Source organism: Lagenorhynchus albirostris, chromosome X (assembly GCF_949774975.1).
Source record: "Lagenorhynchus albirostris chromosome X, mLagAlb1.1, whole genome shotgun sequence".
NCBI classification, from domain to species: Eukaryota; Metazoa; Chordata; class Mammalia; order Artiodactyla; family Delphinidae; genus Lagenorhynchus; species Lagenorhynchus albirostris.
Window position 1 is genome coordinate 116,558,869 of NC_083116.1, and position 17,847 is coordinate 116,576,715.

General features: G+C 41.3%; 1 protein-coding gene across 6 annotated transcripts in view; it reads left to right on the forward strand.

Annotated features, from left to right (window-relative positions):
- PHKA2 (phosphorylase kinase regulatory subunit alpha 2) overlaps positions 1-17,847 on the forward strand; it is an 81,929-nt gene that overhangs the window by 18,896 nt on the left and 45,186 nt on the right. For all 6 annotated transcript variants that reach the window (XM_060137189.1, XM_060137191.1, XM_060137192.1 and 3 more), the window contains exons 2-5: positions 10,448-10,606; positions 13,851-13,898; positions 14,831-14,999; positions 17,423-17,505. In XM_060137189.1, coding sequence (XP_059993172.1) covers positions 10,448-10,606; positions 13,851-13,898; positions 14,831-14,999; positions 17,423-17,505 — 459 coding nt within the window. The remainder of the gene's footprint in view (positions 1-10,447; positions 10,607-13,850; positions 13,899-14,830; positions 15,000-17,422; positions 17,506-17,847) is intronic.

Sequence of the window (17,847 nt, forward strand, 5' to 3'; positions counted from 1 at the left end):
ATTTTTCTATGTTTTCTTTCTTTTTAAAATTATTTTATTTATCTATATTTGGCTGCCTTGGGTCGTCGTTGCTGTGTGCAGGCTTTCTCTAGTTGTGGCGAGCGGGGGCTGCTCATTGTTGTGATGTGCGGGCTTCTCATTGCGGTGGCTTCTCTTTGTTGCAGAGCACAGGCTCTAGGCACGTGGCCTGCAGTAGTTGTGGCACGTGGGCTCAGTAGTTGTGGCTCGCGGGCCCTAGAGCACGGGCTCAGTAGTTGTGCCGCATGGGCTTAGTTGCTCTGTGGCATGTGGGATCTTCCCAGACCAGGGCTCAAACCTGTATCCCCTGCGTTGGCAGGCAGATTCTTAACAACTGCGCCACCAGGGAAGTCCCATCTTCTATGTTTTCTTACAGAAGTTTTATAGGTTTACATTTTACATTTAGATCTCTGATCCATTTTGAGTTAACGTTGTGTAAGATGTGGGATTTAGATTCAGATTCATTTTCTTGCATATGGATGTTCATTTGTTCCAATACCATTTATTAAAAAGACTGTTCTTTCTCCCTTTGTGTTTAGACCTTTGTCAAAGGTCAATTTGTCATATGTGTGTGGATCTACTTCTGGTCTCTATTCTTTTCTAGGCCCTATGTCTGTATCCCTTTTCCTCTTGTTAGGTGCACACACATTTAGGATTATTATATCTTCATAGGAACTGACCCTTTCATTATTATGTAACATCTCTCTGTATCCCTGGTCGTTTTCTTTGCTGTGAAGTCTACTTTGTCTGATGTTAATATCTCAATTCGTTTCCCCTCTTCTCCCTATGCTGAAGAGTAGGATTTCAGTTTATTACTTTAACAATTTTTTTATAAGCCCCAAAGCAAAAGGCAAGTAATTCATCACCATTTTAATCTCTGAGCACTTTAGATTCAGTAATGATTCGGCTGTGGAGGCGGCAGGTGGGGGTGTTTCCCAGCCCATCACAGCTAGCAGGTGACGTCACCATGACAGCATAGTTGTTCACAATTATTCATATAATAATTGTTCACATAGAGGGCAGACAGCAGAAGCAAGAAGAACTACAATTCTGCAGCCTGTGGAAGGAAAACCACATTCACGGAAAGATAGACAAAATGAAAAGGCAGAGGACTTTGTACCAATGAGGGAACAAGATAAACCCCAGAAAAACAACTAAATGAAGTGGTGATAGGCAACCTTCCAGAAAAAGAATTCAGAATAATGATAGTGAAGATGACCCAGGACCTTGGAAAAAGAATGGAGGTAAAGATGGAGAAGATGCAAGAAATGTTTAACAGAGACCTAGAAGAATTAAAGAACAAACAAACAGAGATGAACAGTACAGTAACTGAAATGAAAAATACACTAGAAGGAATCAATACCAGAATAACTGAGGCAGAAGAACGGATAAGTGACCTGGAAGACAAAATGGTGGAGTTCACTGCTGCGGAACAGAATAAAGAAAAAAGAATGAAAAGAAATGAAGACAGCCTAAGAGACCTCTGGGACAACATTAAATGCAACAACATTCGCATTAAAGGGGTCCCAGAAGGAGAAGAGACAGAGGAAGGATCCGAGAAAATATTTGAAGAGATTGTAGTCAAAAACTTCCCTAATATGGGAAAGGAAATAGCCACCCAAGTCCAGGAAGCACAGAGAGTCCCAGGCAGGATAAACCCAAGGGAAACACACCAAGACATATAGTAATCAAATAGACAAAAATTAAAGACAAAGAAAAATCATTGAAATCATAAGGGGAACACGACATAACATATAAGGGAACTCCTATAAGGTTAACAGCTGATTTCTCAGAAGAAACTCTACAAGCCAGAAGGGAGTAGCATTATATATTTAAAGTGATGAAAGGGAAGAACCTACAACCAAGATTACTCTACCCGGCAAGGACCTCATTCAGATTCGACAGAGAAATCAAAAGCTTTACGGACAAGCAAAAGCGAAGAGAATTCAGCACCACCAAACAAGCTCTACAACAAATGCTAAAGGAACTTCACTAAGTGGGAAACACAAGAGAATAATAGGGCCTACAAAAAGAAACCCATAACAATTAAGAAAATGGTTATAGGAACTTACATATCGATAATTACCTTAAACGTGAATGGATTAAATGCTCCAACCAAAAGACACATGCTCGCTGAATGGATACAAAAACAATATATATATGTATGTATATATATACATATATATAGTATATATAATATATATACACATATATATGTATATACAATATATATATGGTATATATATATTGTATATACATATATACATATATATGTGTATATATACCATATATATGTTGTCTACAAGAGACCCACTTCAGACCTAGGGACACACACAGACTGAAAGTGAGGGGATGGAAACAGATATTCCATGCAAATGGAAATCAAAAGAAAGCTGGAGTAGCTATACTCATATCAGACAAAATAGACTTTAAAATAAAGAATGCTACAAGAGACAAGGAAGGACACTACATCATGATCAAGGGATCAATCCAAGAAGAAGATATAACAATTATATATGCACCCAACATAGGAGCACCTCAATACATAAGGTAACTGCTAACACCTGTAAAACAGGAAATCGACAGTAACACAATAATGGTGGGGGACTTTAACACCTCACTTACACCAATGGACAGATCATCCAGACAGAAAATTAATAAGGAAACAGAAGCTTTTAATGACACAAGAGACCAGATAGATTTAATTGATATTTATAGGACATTCCATCCCAAAACAGCACGTTACACTTTCTTCTCAAGTGTGCACAGAACATTCTCCAGGATAGATCACATCTTGGGTCACAAATCAAGCCTCAGTAAATTTAAGAAAATTGAAATCATATCAAGTACCTTTTCTGACCACAATGCTATGAGATTAGAAATCAATTACAAGGAAAAAAGCCTAAATAACACAAACACATGGAGGCTAAACAATACATTACTAAATAAGCAAGAGATCACTGAAGAAATCAGAGGAAATCAAAAAATACCTACAGACAGATTACAACGAAAACACGACGATCCAAAACCTATGGCATGCAGCAAAAGCAGTTCTAAGAGGGAAGTTTATAGCAATACCAGCCTACCTCAAGAAACAAGAAAAGTCTCAAATAAACAATCTAACCTTCCACCTAAAGGAACTAGAGAAAGAAGAAGAAACAAAACCCAAAATTAGTAGAAGGAAAGATATCATAAAGATCAGAGCAGAAATAAATGAAATAGAAACAAAGGAAACGATAGCAAGGATCAATAAAACTAAAACCTGGTTCTTTGAGAAGATAAACAAAATTGATAAAACTTTAGCCAGACTCATCAAGACAAAGAAGGAGAGGACTCAACTCAATAAAATTAGAAAAGAAAAAGGAGAAGTTGCAGCGGACACCACAGAAACACAAAGCATCCTAAGAGACTACTACAAGCAACTCTATGCCAATAAAACGGACAACCTGGAAGAAATGGACAAATTCTTAGAAAGGTATAACCTTCCAAGGCTGAACCAGGAAGAAATAGAAAATATGAACAGACCAATCACAAGTAATGAAATTGAAACTGTGATTAAAAATCTTCCAACAAACAAAAGTCCAGGCCCAGATGGCTTCACAGGTGAATTCTCCCAAATATTTAGAGAAGAGCTAACACCTATCCTTCTCAAACTCTTCCAAAAAATTGCGAAGGAAGGAACACTCCCAGACTCCTTCTATGAGGCCACCGTCACCCTGATACCAAAACCAGACAAAGATACAACAAAAAAAGGAAATTACACACCAATATCACTGATGATTGTAGATGCAAAAATCCTCAACAAAATACTAGCAAACAGAATCCAACAACACATTAAAAGGATCATACACCATGGTCAAGTGGGATTTATCCCAGGGATACACAGATTCTTCAGTATATGCAAATCAATACATGTGATACACCATATTAACAAATTTATGAATAAAAACCATATGATCATCTTAATAGATGCAGAAAAAGCTTTTGAAAAAATTCAACACCCATGTATGATAGAAACTCTCCAGAAAGTGGACATAGAGAGAAACTACCTCAACATAAAAAGGGCATATACAACAAACCCACAGCAAACATCATTCTCAATGGTGAAAAACTGAAAGCATTTCCTCTAAGATCAGGAAGAAGACAAGGATGTCCACTCTCGCCACTCTTATTTAACATAGTTTTGGAAGTCCTAGCCATGGCAATCAGAGAAGAAAAAGAAATAAAAGGAATACAAATTGGAAAAGAAGAAGTAAAACTGTCACTGTTTGCAGATGACATGACACTATACATAGAGAGTCCTAAAACTACCACCAGAAAACTACTAGAGCTAATCAATGAATTTGGTAAAGTTGCAGAATACAAAATTTATTTATTTATTTATTATTATTTTTAAAAATTTATTTTTGGCCGCATTGGGTCTTCATTGCTGCACGTGGGCTTTCTCTAGCTGTGGCAAGAGGGGGCTACTCTTCATTGCGGTGTGTGAGCTTCTCATTATGGTGGCTTCTCTTGTTGTGGAGCATGGGCTCTAGGCACGCGGGCTTCAGTAGTTGTGGCTTGTGGGCTCTAGAGCACAGGCTCAGTAGTTGTAGTGCACGGGCTTAGCTGCTCCGTGGCATGTGGGATCTTACCAGACAAGGGTTCGAATCTGTGTCCCCTGCATTGGCAGGCGGATTCTTAACCACTGCGCCACCAGGGAAGCCCTGCAGGATACAAAGTTAATGCACAGAAATCTCTTGCATTCCTATACACTAACAACGAAAGATCAGAAAGAGAAATTAAGGAAACAGTCCCATTCACCATTGCAACAAAAAGAATAAAATACCTAGGAATACACCTACTTAAGGAGGTAAAAGACCTGTACACAGAAAATTGTAAGACACTGATGAAAGAAATCAAAGATGACACAAACAGATGGAGAACTATACCATGTTCTCGGATTGGAAGAATCAATATTGTGAAAACGACTATACTATCCAAAGCAGTCTACAGATTCAATGCAATCCCTATCAAATTACCAGTGGCATTTTTTACAGAACTAGAACAAAAAAGTTTTAAAATTTGTATGGAGACACAAAAGATCCTGAATAGCCAAAGCAGTCTTGAGGGAAAAAAACGGAGCTGGAGGAATCAGACTCCACGACTTCACACTGTACTACAAAGCTACAGTAACCAAGACAGGATGGGACTGGCACAGAAACAGAAACATAGATCAATGCAACAGGATAGAAAGCCCAGAGATAAACCCACGAACCTATGGTCAACTAATCTATGACAAAGGAGGCAAGGATACACAATGGAGAAAAGACTGTCTCTTCAACAAGTGGTGCTGGGAAAACTGGACAGCTACATGTAAAAGAATGAAATTATACCACTCCCTAACACCATACACAAAAAATAGACTCAAAGTAGATTAGAGACCTAAATGTAAGACCAGACACTTTAAAAGTCTTAGTTGAAAACATAGTAAGAACACTCTGTGACATAAATCATAGCAAGATCTTTTTTGATCCACCTCCTAGAGTAATGGAAATAAAAACAAAAATTAACAAATGGGACCTAATGAAACTTAAAAGCTTTTGAAAAGAAACCTACAAACAAGACAAAAAGACAACCCTCAGAATGGGAGAAAATATTTGCAAACAAGTCAACAGACAAAGGATTAATCTCCAAAATATATAAACAGCTCATGCAGCTCAATATTAAAAAAACAAACAACCCAATCAAGAAATGGGCAGAAGGCCTAAATAGACATTTCTCCAAAGAAGACATACAGATGGCCAAGAACCACGTGAAAAGCTGCTCAACATCACTAATTATTAGAGAAATGCCAATCAAAACTACAATGAGGTATCACCTCACACCAGTCAGAATGGCCATCATCAGAAAATCTACAAACGACAAATGCTGGAGAGGGTGTGGAGAAAGGGAACCCTCTTGCACTGTTGGTGGGAATGTAAATTGATACAGCCACTCTGGAGAACAGTATGGAGGTTCCTTAAAGAACTAAAAATAGAATTACCATATGATCCAACAGTCCCACTACTGGGCATGTACCCAGAGAAAACCATAATTCAAAAAGATACATGCACCGCACTGTTCATTGCAGCACTGTTTACAGTAGCCAGGTCATGGAAGCAACCTAAGTGTCCATGTACAGGTGAATGGGTAAAGAAGATGTGGCACATATGTACAGTGGAATATTACTCAGCCATAAAAAGAAACAAAATTGAGTTATTTGTAGTGAGGTGGATGGACCTAGAGTCTGTCATACAGAGTGAAGTCAGTCAGAAAGAAAAACAAATACCGTATGCTATCACATATATATGAAATCAAAAAAATGGTAATGAAGAACCTAGGGGCAGGACAAGAATAAAGATGCAGACGTAGCAAACGGACTTGAGGACACGGGGAGGGGGAAAGGTAAGCTGGGATGAAGTGAGAGAGTGGCATGGACATATATACACTACCAAATGTAGAATAGATAGCTAGTGGGAAGCAGCCGCATAGCACAGGGAGAGCAGCTCGGTGCTTGGTGACCACCTAGAGGGGTGGGATAGGGAAGGTCGGAGGGAGGGAGACGCAAAGGGGAGGAGATATGGGAATGTATGTATATGTGTAGCTGATTCATTTTGTTATACAGCAGAAACTAACACACCATTGTAAAGCAATTATACTCCAATAAAGATGTTAAAAAAAAGTACATATATACAATGGAATATTACTCAGCCATAAAATGGAATGAAATTAGGTCATTTGTAGAGCAATGGATGGATCTAGAGACTGGCATACAGAGTGAAGTAAGTCAGAAAGAGAAAAACAAATATTGTATATTAACGCATATATGTGGAACCTAGAAAAATGGTACAGATGAACCCGTTTGCAGGGCAGAAATAGAGACACAGATGTAGAGAAAAAATGTATGGACACCAAGGGGGGAAAATGGCAGGGGTGGTGGTGGTGGTGGGATGAATTGGGAGATTGGCATTGGCACGGATACACTAATATGTATAAAATAAACTGTATAAAAAAGTAAATAAAATAAAATTCAGCAATTCAAAAATAAAAAGTATTACTGAAGTGTCTAAGGCAGGTACAGATTTTGTGATGTTGGTCAGCTTTTAATATTCATAACTTGTGATTTCTTTCCTTGGTTTAAATAAATATAATTTTCATACCTAAAAAGTAATAGTAATAATAATTATTCACGTAATGGTTGTTCACAGTTATTTGCTTCTCACTCCTGGGAGAGGCTTCCACATCCTTACCCTGTGGAACTTAGGAATGGCCATGTGACTTGCTTTCAACAATGAGACGTGAGAGGAAGTGATATGTGTCAGTTCTAACCAGCAGCTGTAAGAGGCAGCTCATCGTTCACTGTCTGTCTTCTCCTCTGCCATGAGATGGGCAGTGTTGTGGGCATAAGGCTGTCCCAGTAGCCTGGTTCCTAGATGGAAGGTAACACAGAGCAGAACCACAGCTGAAAAGGGATGGACACAAGACATGGGCGAGAAATATAAGCCACCAAGATTTTAGTGTTGTTATGACAGTATAGGGGCCAAGCCCTGGGCCCAGTCCATTCTAAGCCTTAGGGTCCTACCCTTTTTTCCCATAAACAGGAGCCAGGAAAGGCACTTCCCCTAAATTAGAAATGAACAAATGTTGGAGAGGGGCCGACAAACGACTGGATTTAAAAGAGAAACTGCCCAGCTGTTGGCCCCTTGCCCTTGATGAAGCACGGTTTATGTTAGGCTCATCTGTTTTGGACCTCTTCTTCTACAGTTTAAGGATGTCATTGTCAGTTTCCCTACAGCAGGAGTGCTGAGTCCCAGTGCAGGTCTGTGCTACCTCCTCTAATACTGCATTGGGACACTACCGTTGACTCTTTGTAGCTCTCCTCGTAGCTGCCCCCTCCTCTTCCTATAAGGGCGCTAATCCCCTTCATGAGAGCTCTGCCCACATGACCTGATTATCTCTCAAAGGCCCCACTTTCAAATACTGTCACATTGGGAATTAGATTTCAACATATGAATTTTGGGGAGACACAGGCTTTCAGTTCATAATAGTAGGTATTCCTTTTGCTGAGTGCAGCAGCACTCTAATTTAACATGGCTTGTGTATGCAGTTTTGAATATGGGAATCCCCTGAAACACCCAGACTGCTTCTCTGTAGTGGAATGAGGCTGAGACAGTTTAGCTCTGGGTGGGGATGAACTAATCCACTTATAGTTAAACCCAAACTAAAGAACCAAAGAGGTGACTTTCAGTTAACAGTGACATTTCATAATCCAAACCACACTTGGCGCTGTGTAAGCAGTCACTGCTGTGTCATTGGAAGGCTGTTTGTCTCAGTGGACTCACGGTTGATGGGTACGCCAGGAAGGGGCTGAGTTCTTTCTGTGCACCTCCTGATGGTTTCCTGCCCTGAGTTTATCCAACAGGACCCAGAACAGATAAAGATGCTTATGCTATACCTTGTTGGTGCATAGTGATTTTTTAAAAAAGAACTCCAATAGTCCACTATTGGAATGACTCATACCGTCCCTCAGCCATTCCTAGACTTCACTTCTGGTTGACTTTAATATCATTGATCTGTAGTTGTTGGCTGTAGAACAGTGTCAATACACTGAATGCTGCTGCCCCTGAAGGCCCATCAGTTGCGTTTTAGATGTTTTTGAAGAGGGCATAGATTAAAGAGGAAGTCAAATATTTAATTCCTTAGGTGGGATCATCTGAAACTATGCCAATATTTTTTTTACCCAGTAACCTTGGCAGTATCACTTTGAAAGTACCCAGCAGCGTTTTTTAATGAGCCCTCTTGTAAATAATTTGGTACCCTTTTGAATAATAATTTAAGCTGGCAGGGTTCTGATTGCTATGATGTATTTTATTAGATACATATTTCTTTGCATAATTTCAGGAAAGTCAACAGAGGCTTTATCTTTATGTGACTCTTTTCCTATCTTATCCATTTTATTTCTAGGCACAGAGTTTATTAAGACTAGATTCTTAAAAAAGTAATAGCTTTATTGAGATATAATTTACTCACCATACAATTCATCTAGCATGTACAATTTAATGGGTTTTAGCATATTCATAGAGTTGTACATCATAACCACAGTCAAGTTTAGAACGTTTTCATCACCCCCAGAAAGGAAAAAACCTGTTAGCAGTCACTCACTCACTCACTCACTCACTCCCCATTTCCTCCCATCCCACTCCTACCCACAGCCCTAGACAACTACTAATCTACTTTCTATCTCTATAGATTTCCTATTCTGGACATTCTGTACAATTGGAATCATACAGTATGTAGACTTTTGTGACTGACTTCTTAGTGTAATGTTTTCAAGGTTCATCCATGCTGTAGCATGTATTAGTACTTCATTCCTTTTTATTGCTGAATAATATTTCATTGTTCGTATGGATCACATTTTGTTTATCCATTTATCAGTTGATGGACACTTGGGTTGTTTCCTCTTTTGGGCTACTATGAATAATGCTGTGATGAACATTTGTGTACACTTTTTGTGAAGGTCTGGCTTTTTAGTGACTCAGCTGCCCTTTTAAATACTGGTGATACCATAGCTACATAGGAACCCTGATGGCCACCCCCTTTTAAAAATAATTAATTAATTAATTTTTGGCTGCGTTGGGTCTTTGTTGCTTTGCTTGGGCTTTTCTCTAGTTGCGGCGAGCGGGGGCTACTCTTCGTTGCGGTGTGCAGGCTTCTCATTGCGGTGGCTTCTCTTGTTGTGGAGCACGGGCTCTAGGCGCGCAGCCTCAGTAGTTGTGGCTCGCGGGCTCTAGAGCGCATGCTCAGTATTTGTGGCGCACGGGCTTAGTTGCTCCGCAGCACGTGGGATCCTCCCAGACCAGGGATCGAACCCATGCCCCCTGCACTGGCAGGCGGATTCCCAACCACTGTGCCACCAGGGAAGCCCCTGATGGCCCCTTGCTCGGCACCTCCTTTTTAAGGTAGGTGGCTTCCCCGGTCACACAGAGCTAGAGTGGTAGAGTGGGGCCTCTTGCTCCCATGTTCAGTGCTTTACTAAATGGTGTGGAAACACAAAGGGAGAGGAAGATCTAATTGTGTAATGCACATTTGTAAAAGCCTTGAAGGCTTTTTCTGTTTGCTGTTTCTTCTGTTCGTTACTTACAACAGTATGGTCTGGTCTGAAAGCCAAAGAACAAGTACTCACAAGTTAGAAGATCCCTCAGAGATTTTTTTAGTCTAATATCCTCATTATACAGATGAGAAAACCAAAGTCTAGAAAAAGTGATGTCATTTCTCACCCAAGATCACACTGTTGGTGGCAGGGTCTCTTCACTTCTCATCCCGGCCCTCGTGCCCCGATTAGGGTGAGCGTTCATTGCCCAGGAGCTAGGTGAAAGGCCGTGCTGAATCGTTTTGTCTTCTCTGATAGAATCCCGTCACGGGGCTGCTGTCAGCCAGTCACGAGCAGAAGGACGCCTGGGTGCGGGATAACATCTACAGCATCCTGGCTGTGTGGGGCCTGGGCATGGCCTACCGCAAGAATGCTGACCGCGATGAGGACAAAGCCAAGGCCTACGAGTTGGAGCAGGTAAGGCTGACTGGCAGCCGTGGCTTGGCCGCTCAGCACCTTTTCCTTGAACTGAAAAGCCTACAAGGAGGTAGCTGTGTGTGCAAAACAGTCTGGTACAGGCTTCTCCTCCATTTCTGCTATAGTATATTTTGGGGAGGCACTTTGGTGGTCTCAGCCTCTCATGTGTCTCTCCTTTTGAGATTTTTCCCTCCATAAAAAAACAACAAAAAATCGCACTGAATAGACATCCAAATTTCTAACTAGCTACATTTCTCTCACACGTGCTCTGTCAATTTTATACATCCTTATATACAAGATGTCATTGTAAACTAATATGATAGTTTTTAAAGAGTCAGCACACCAGAACTACACATTCCAAAGTGTATACTCTTTGGAGTAATCATGTTGAAAGGATATTTATCCAAACATTATTGCCACTGCTTAAAACATGTTTGGAATTTCCTTTAAAAATGCCTTTCAGTTTGAGTCATTCTAAAGCAGTCTTTTTAATTTATAGTCACCCTTTAATTTTGAACCACATTGGTGGTGTCCAATTTTTGTGCCTGTGTTACCATACAGCACAATGAGGACCTTTTATTGTTTTCCAAAATTAGAAACCAGCATACCCACCAAAGCGAAGACTTGCCCATCACTAAGTATGTAAGAAAATAATCTGCCCCTGAGCACAGGAAGTATTTTCAGAGTGTTTTGAGTAATAGCATTGAAGTAAGGAGCATTGATGTATAGAAGTATAGATCTCTTGGCATGAGAGCGTTTGGGATTTGTCTTTGATTCATCATTTCTCATTGGCTGGCACAACCAGTGGATTGTCAGGTCCAGGGAGAGTTCTTACGGCCCAATTGGTGATTGTTTATAGCAACCAAAGTGGGCATGAGTGGCGGCAGCCTTGACAGCAGTAGGGAAGCTAAGAGAGGAAGCCTGTCTGTGTGAGCAAGGAAAGGACAGTCTGGATTTGACTAGGCATGCTGAGTATGAGGTAATGAAATCACCCAGTCTTGGAGGTAAGGCAAGAATGGGTAGTATTGAAAATGCACATAGGGACTTCCCTGGTGGCGCAGTGGTTAGGAATCCTCCTGCCAATGCAGGGGACACGGATTTGAGCCCTAGTCTGGGAAGAACCCACATGCCGCAGAGCAACTAAGCCCGTGTGCCACAACTACTGAGCCTGTGCGCTAGGGCCCGTGAGCCACAACTACTGAGCCTGCGTGCCACAACTACTGCAGCCCACGTGCCTAGAGCCTGTGCTCCGCAACAAGAGAAGCCACTGCATTGAGAAGCCTGCACATCACGACAATGAGTAGCCCCCGCTTGCCACAACTAGAGAAAGCCCACACACAGCAACGAAGACCCAATGCAGCCAACAAATAAAATAATTAATTTATTAATTAATTAATTTTAAAAAAGAAAATGCATACAGCAAGCACTGAATGCTCCTCTAAGAACTTGGCTATTACATAAGTGAATCATTCATTTAACAGTGTAATAATTTGACATTCATGTCCTCCAAACTTCCTATCCTCCTCTGACACAAAATCCAAGTAAACCCATGCCTGTCTATTCACACTCACATGCATGCGTGCGCATACACACACACACACACATACACACACACACACACACACACACACACACACACACACACACACACACACACACTACCTCTCCTCTAAGCAATTTCTGATCTGGGTTAGAGTAGACTAGATTTGCCTATCTGTGACTGACCATAGAGAGGCACAAATAGGCCACATTGTTTGATTTGTTGAGTGTGGTTAATAACTAAAGAAGACATCTCCCTTGATTATGGAAAATAACACAGGATCTTCCAATGATCCTCAACAGGGACACTATTGCATTTGGGGCTTAGGCAGTACAGTTGTTATTGTGTGAGACTGTCCCATGAGTTGCAGGACATATAGTGTCCTTAGTCCTTACTCACTAAATGGCTGTAGCTCCCACCCCCATCATGGTGACAATAAAAATGCCTCCACCCCACATTTCCAGATGCTCCCCCATCCCCAGGGATGGTAATGTCACCACCAGTTGGGAACCACTGTGCTTCTTCACAATGGAAAATAACTTTTCTTTATTTGAGGGGAAGTCGATTGGCAAATGTTTACGCTGCACACCATAGGAAATGTTAATTATAACTGTTAATTATATCTTTTAATTATGAGGTAATATTTTCTGCATCAAAAGAGTTTATGACATAAAGTGAGATTATACTCTAGACTCCTAGGATTTTAGAGATGGAAGAATCTGAAGGGTGATCCATTTCAGACTTTGGCAATTAACTTTCGTGGCCCTTCACTATGCCTTCCCCTGCAAACCATGTGCATTCTTTAAGAGAGGAGACGCTGAAGGCCCTGGGTGGGAACTTCTTTCAGCCAGGCTACTCTGACCTAAAAATATCCCATTCTCCAGCCACTTGTGAAGTAGTTATATAGAGTTTTTAATAGGACATATTAAGACCAGTCTTTCAGTGGGCCTGAATTGTGGAGCAAGTGGGAGGCAACACAATGTATTGACTAGGAGCTCAAACTCTGGAGTCAGAGGACCTGGGCCCTGTCCTTGCTCCCCATCCTGCCAGCGGAGAGACTTGAGCAATGTTGCTTCATCAGCCTCAGGTTCCTCATCTATAAAGTGGGGAAATAATAACACCCACCTCATAAGGGTGTTGCAAGAATTAGTGGGAATCCAGGTAAAGTGTTTTGTACAATACCAGGACAGAACGTCTGATTATCATAGTGATATTGATATTATTTATAATAATAATACATATTATTAAGAAACGTTGGCGGCTACTTGCATTTTGTAAGAACTTTACTCAGTGGTCCAGTAATGGTGTCACAAATGGCTATTTTGGCAAAGCATCATTATTTTGGGGCAGGCATGGTGGTGGACTTAATTCATCCTTAGTATAACAAAAATAAATTACTAAGAATTGTGATATAAAGCTCCAGGGTACTAGGCTTATAAAAATTGTCTTGCTAAAAGCAGGAGTCACTGGATTTCAGTGCCAGGAGGTACCATCTGGTCCAGCTCCTTTATCTGAGATAAGTCACTTTGTCAAGAATTTCTTTGTGATGCAGTGGATAGAAATAACCCAAACAATCAGAATGCATGTATATGCCTTCTCGGGGAAGGCTCCAGGCAGCACTGGCTTACCAGCCATGTGGTCAGGAGGTTGTTTTCATGGAGCAGGGAAGCTGGCCTTATTACTGATTCCATTTTATGTCCGTAGAACGTGGTGAAACTGATGCGGGGTCTTCTCCAGTGCATGATGAGACAGGTAAGTGGAAAACGACAGATGTATTTTTGGGTCATCTGAGTGGGCACTTCATATTCATGGTGACAACTAACACTCTTAAAGTGTTCTGAACTTTTCTTCTCAAGATGAAGAGAAATTGAAAATATTTTGCTTACTTTCTCCTTTTAAAATTATCTTCAATAATTTTATTATGCTATAGAACCAGAGTCAAAGAATACTTTCTCAGAATCTCTTTTCAAGAGTTAACTTGTGTAAAAGGAGAATGTGCCCTTTTTTTTTTTTTAACAGGGAAGAAAACGTTGTTTTTAAAAGCCACTCCTAGAAAGCCATGTACTGTTGTTTATTCTGTTGAGTTTATAAAAGGGTTTCTTTTGAGTTGAAATGCTTGAGTTTTTAAAACTTGACATTGATATTATTGATATTTTCAGTGAGGGGTAAATAAAACAATTTGTTGAGCATGTACTGTATACAGAACATCGTACTAGGATCTACACAGATCCCAAGACAAATATGATACAGTCCCGACCCTTAATCGGCACGTGCCTCATTAGTCTTCAAAGACGACATTGCTCTTTCCCTTTCAACATAAGGAAACAAGATTGGAAATTTAAAGAGGAAGAGGAGGTTCCTCTCCCTCCCCTCCTCCCTCCCTCTCATTGAGTTCCTACTGTGTGTCACAGCTCATGCTGGAGATATCAGACAAGGAAACCCTGCGGCTTGACCCCTCAGCCCTGCAGAACTTGTTAAAATGGCACTGGGCTCAGACATTTCTGGTGATGGGCAGGAAGAGTCCCCCGCACAGCCTCTCTGTGTGGTGCTCACTAGTGAACATCCATCCCCTGCCTTCCATCCCACTGGCTCCCAGAGGTAACAGATAAAAGGTCTAGATCCAAGAGATTGACCTTTGCCAGCCATGAACCCCTTAGCTGCGAGCAGCCGACTTGCTTTCTCAGGTGAATAAAGTGGAGAGGTTCAAGCACACTCAGAGTACCAAGGACAGCCTGCACGCCAAGTACGACACCGCCACCTGCAGCACCGTGGTGGGCGACGACCAGTGGGGCCACCTCCAGGTGGATGCCACCTCCCTCTTTCTCCTGTTTCTGGCCCAGATGACTGCCTCCGGTGAGCCAGGGCTGATTGACCTCATTGTACTGGGAGTGACCATCCAGAAGGGGGCGGGGAGGGGCAGGCATTGATCAGTATTCAAAATAAGCTATTTCTGTAAAGAAAAAGCATGCTTCTTTTTGCGTTGCATTATGTGCGCTACTCTGTGGCTCTGTTGACAGTCAGCCTCCTGAACCCTTGCAGAACGAGGGCTGTTGCACCAGCTCTGTCAGCATCTCACTGGTTGATCCCAAAGCTTCCTTGCTGTCTCTGTCGCCTAATTATTGGACCAACCTAGATCAGATCTACGTTCAGCAGTTCAAATATCTGCAGACGGTGTCATGCTCCATTTTAGAGTTTTCTTCTCCCGGAGTAGCAGGCCCTTCAGCTCTTCCTCTCACTACCCTGTCACCCTCTTTAGACACACCCTCGTTTATCCAAATTATAAACAAACAAAATAATTTCTAGAAGTCAGCAGTTTGCCCAGAGTTGTCTTTCAGTCCATAGCACCCATGCTGTGAGTGGGCCAAAAACTCCTGGGTGGTGAGCATCGTTCTCGTTGAAGCCCAAGCTGTTGGCTTTCATGGAGGCCTGGACACCAGGCCTCCCGAGCTCCAAGCTGCTGCCCCGCTCTGTGCACCAAATAGCCTCAAGTTAGGTCACTTAGCTGCTGTGTCTCAGAGTTCTTATCTCCAGTCCCCTAAATTCACGCTCCTGAGTTAGAGGCTTCCCATTTATTTCAGGCTGCAAATGTGAAACTCTAAAAATAGGAGAAGTCAGTAAATAATACTGTTATGGCTTCGTGAATAAACCAGGCACTTTAAAAAATATGTTTTGGTTATGAAAGTTAACGTGAGCTCACTGTAGATATTTTGGAAAATATAATGAAATACATAGAAAAAAAATCTCACTGCCAACTTTCATTCGAATGTGTCTCCTCCAAGTTTTTTTTCCTATGCATTTTAAAAACATATTTAAGGTCATACTATATGCATAAATATACTCTTTTTATTACATAGCATTATAACTTAACCATTTGCCCCTTGATATTACAAGCTGTTTATAAACATAATTTTAATGACTTTATCAGTGGATATTCCATAATTAGTTTGACTATTCCTTTATTCTTTTTTTTTTTGCTATTATAACTATGTTGCAGTACCAACTTTGACCCCCATCTCTATTTGCTTCCTTCCCTTAGTTAGATATCATTCAAAGGCTACTCATACTTATTGCTAAATTGTTTTCAGAGCAGTTTACTAGTTAAACTTCCCCCAGTGATGTTAAGGGTGCATATCTTACCATACCCATACCAGCTTCAAGAATTCATACTTTAAAAATACATGTTGGGGGCTTCCCTGGTGGCGCAGTGGTTAAGGATCCGCCTGCTGATGCAGGGGACACGGGTTCGAGCCCTGGTCCGGGAAGATCCCACATGCCGCAGAGCAACTAAGCCCGTGCGCCACAACTACTGAGCCTGCTCTCTAGGGCCCGCGAGCCACAGCAGCTGAGCCCATGTACCTAGAGCCCATGCTCCGCAGCAAGAGAAGCCACCGCAACGAGAAGCCCGTGCACCGCAACAAAGGGTAGCCCCCGCTCACTGCAACTAGAGAAAGCCCACATGCAGCAACAAAGATCCAGCTCAGCCATAAATAAATAAATTAATTAATTAAAAAAAATAAAAATACATGTTGGAACTCTGCTCAGTATTCTGTAATAACCTAAATGGGAAAAGAATTTGAAAAAGAATAGATAGGTGTATATGTATAACTGAATCACTTTGCTGTATACCTGAAACTAACACAACATTGTTAATCAACTATACTCCAATATAAAATAAAAATTTAAAAAATCCAACAGGAGAACCAAAAAAAAAATAAAACATGTATTTGTCATAACCAGTTATACATTCAAAGACCCAAGCAAAAAACCAGCTCTCCTGGTCACTGCCTGCTTTAACACGTTGATGTAGCCACCTGGGCAGATCCATGAGGTGAAAAGCCATCTCCTGTAGTTGAGGGCTCCACTTTCCCCATCTGCCATTGGGGAAAAGTACCCGCCCTTTGGCTCACTCAAAGATAAGACAGTGGTTGCTCTGGGCTAAAATGCTTGCTTTGTGGAATCTTCTCTGCACAAATGCAACACATACCCGAAAGCCCCACATCTTCTCTTTCGATCCTTTCTACTCCTAGGCACACACACAAAAGTGGAGCCATTCTTTCCTTCCTCCCTTCCCTCCCCCCATCCTTCCTTCCTTCCTTCCGAGATTAGACATTAACTGTTACAGTTTACTTCATACTTAATTTTTGATGCCCTAGTAAGAAAAATGAAAATGAGGGTAAAAGGATTTATTTCCTAGTGTCATATTTGTAATTTGTAATTGGCAGCTCTCTCTTCACAACGTAATTCCGTTAACTCCATTGTTTGTTTTTCTTTACTAGGCTTACGTATTATTTTCACTCTTGACGAGGTGGCCTTCATACAGAATCTTGTTTTTTATATAGAAGCTGCATATAAAGTCGCTGTAAGTGTCAAACCCAGTGTTTTTTTTTTCAGGTGTCCCAGTGTCAAAAATAATAAAAATCATACAGCTCTTTGAGGGCCAGGCTGTTTGGGGCTGACCAGAAGTTAGCAAGATTAGAGCTATAAGATTACGTCACCTCTGCACACAAAGTGCACGTTTCTGTCCAGGAGCTCAGTTGGGGGGCTTCTGTTTTTGGAATGTGCCATATGCTCTCTTTGAATCCATCATGCTTATTTTAAATAAGACTCTAAAATGTCCTGTGGCACGTCCACAGGCCAGCCTGAATCAGGATGAAGGGCAACACCGCAGGAGCTGCGGTGCCGTGGGGATCACCCCAGGCAG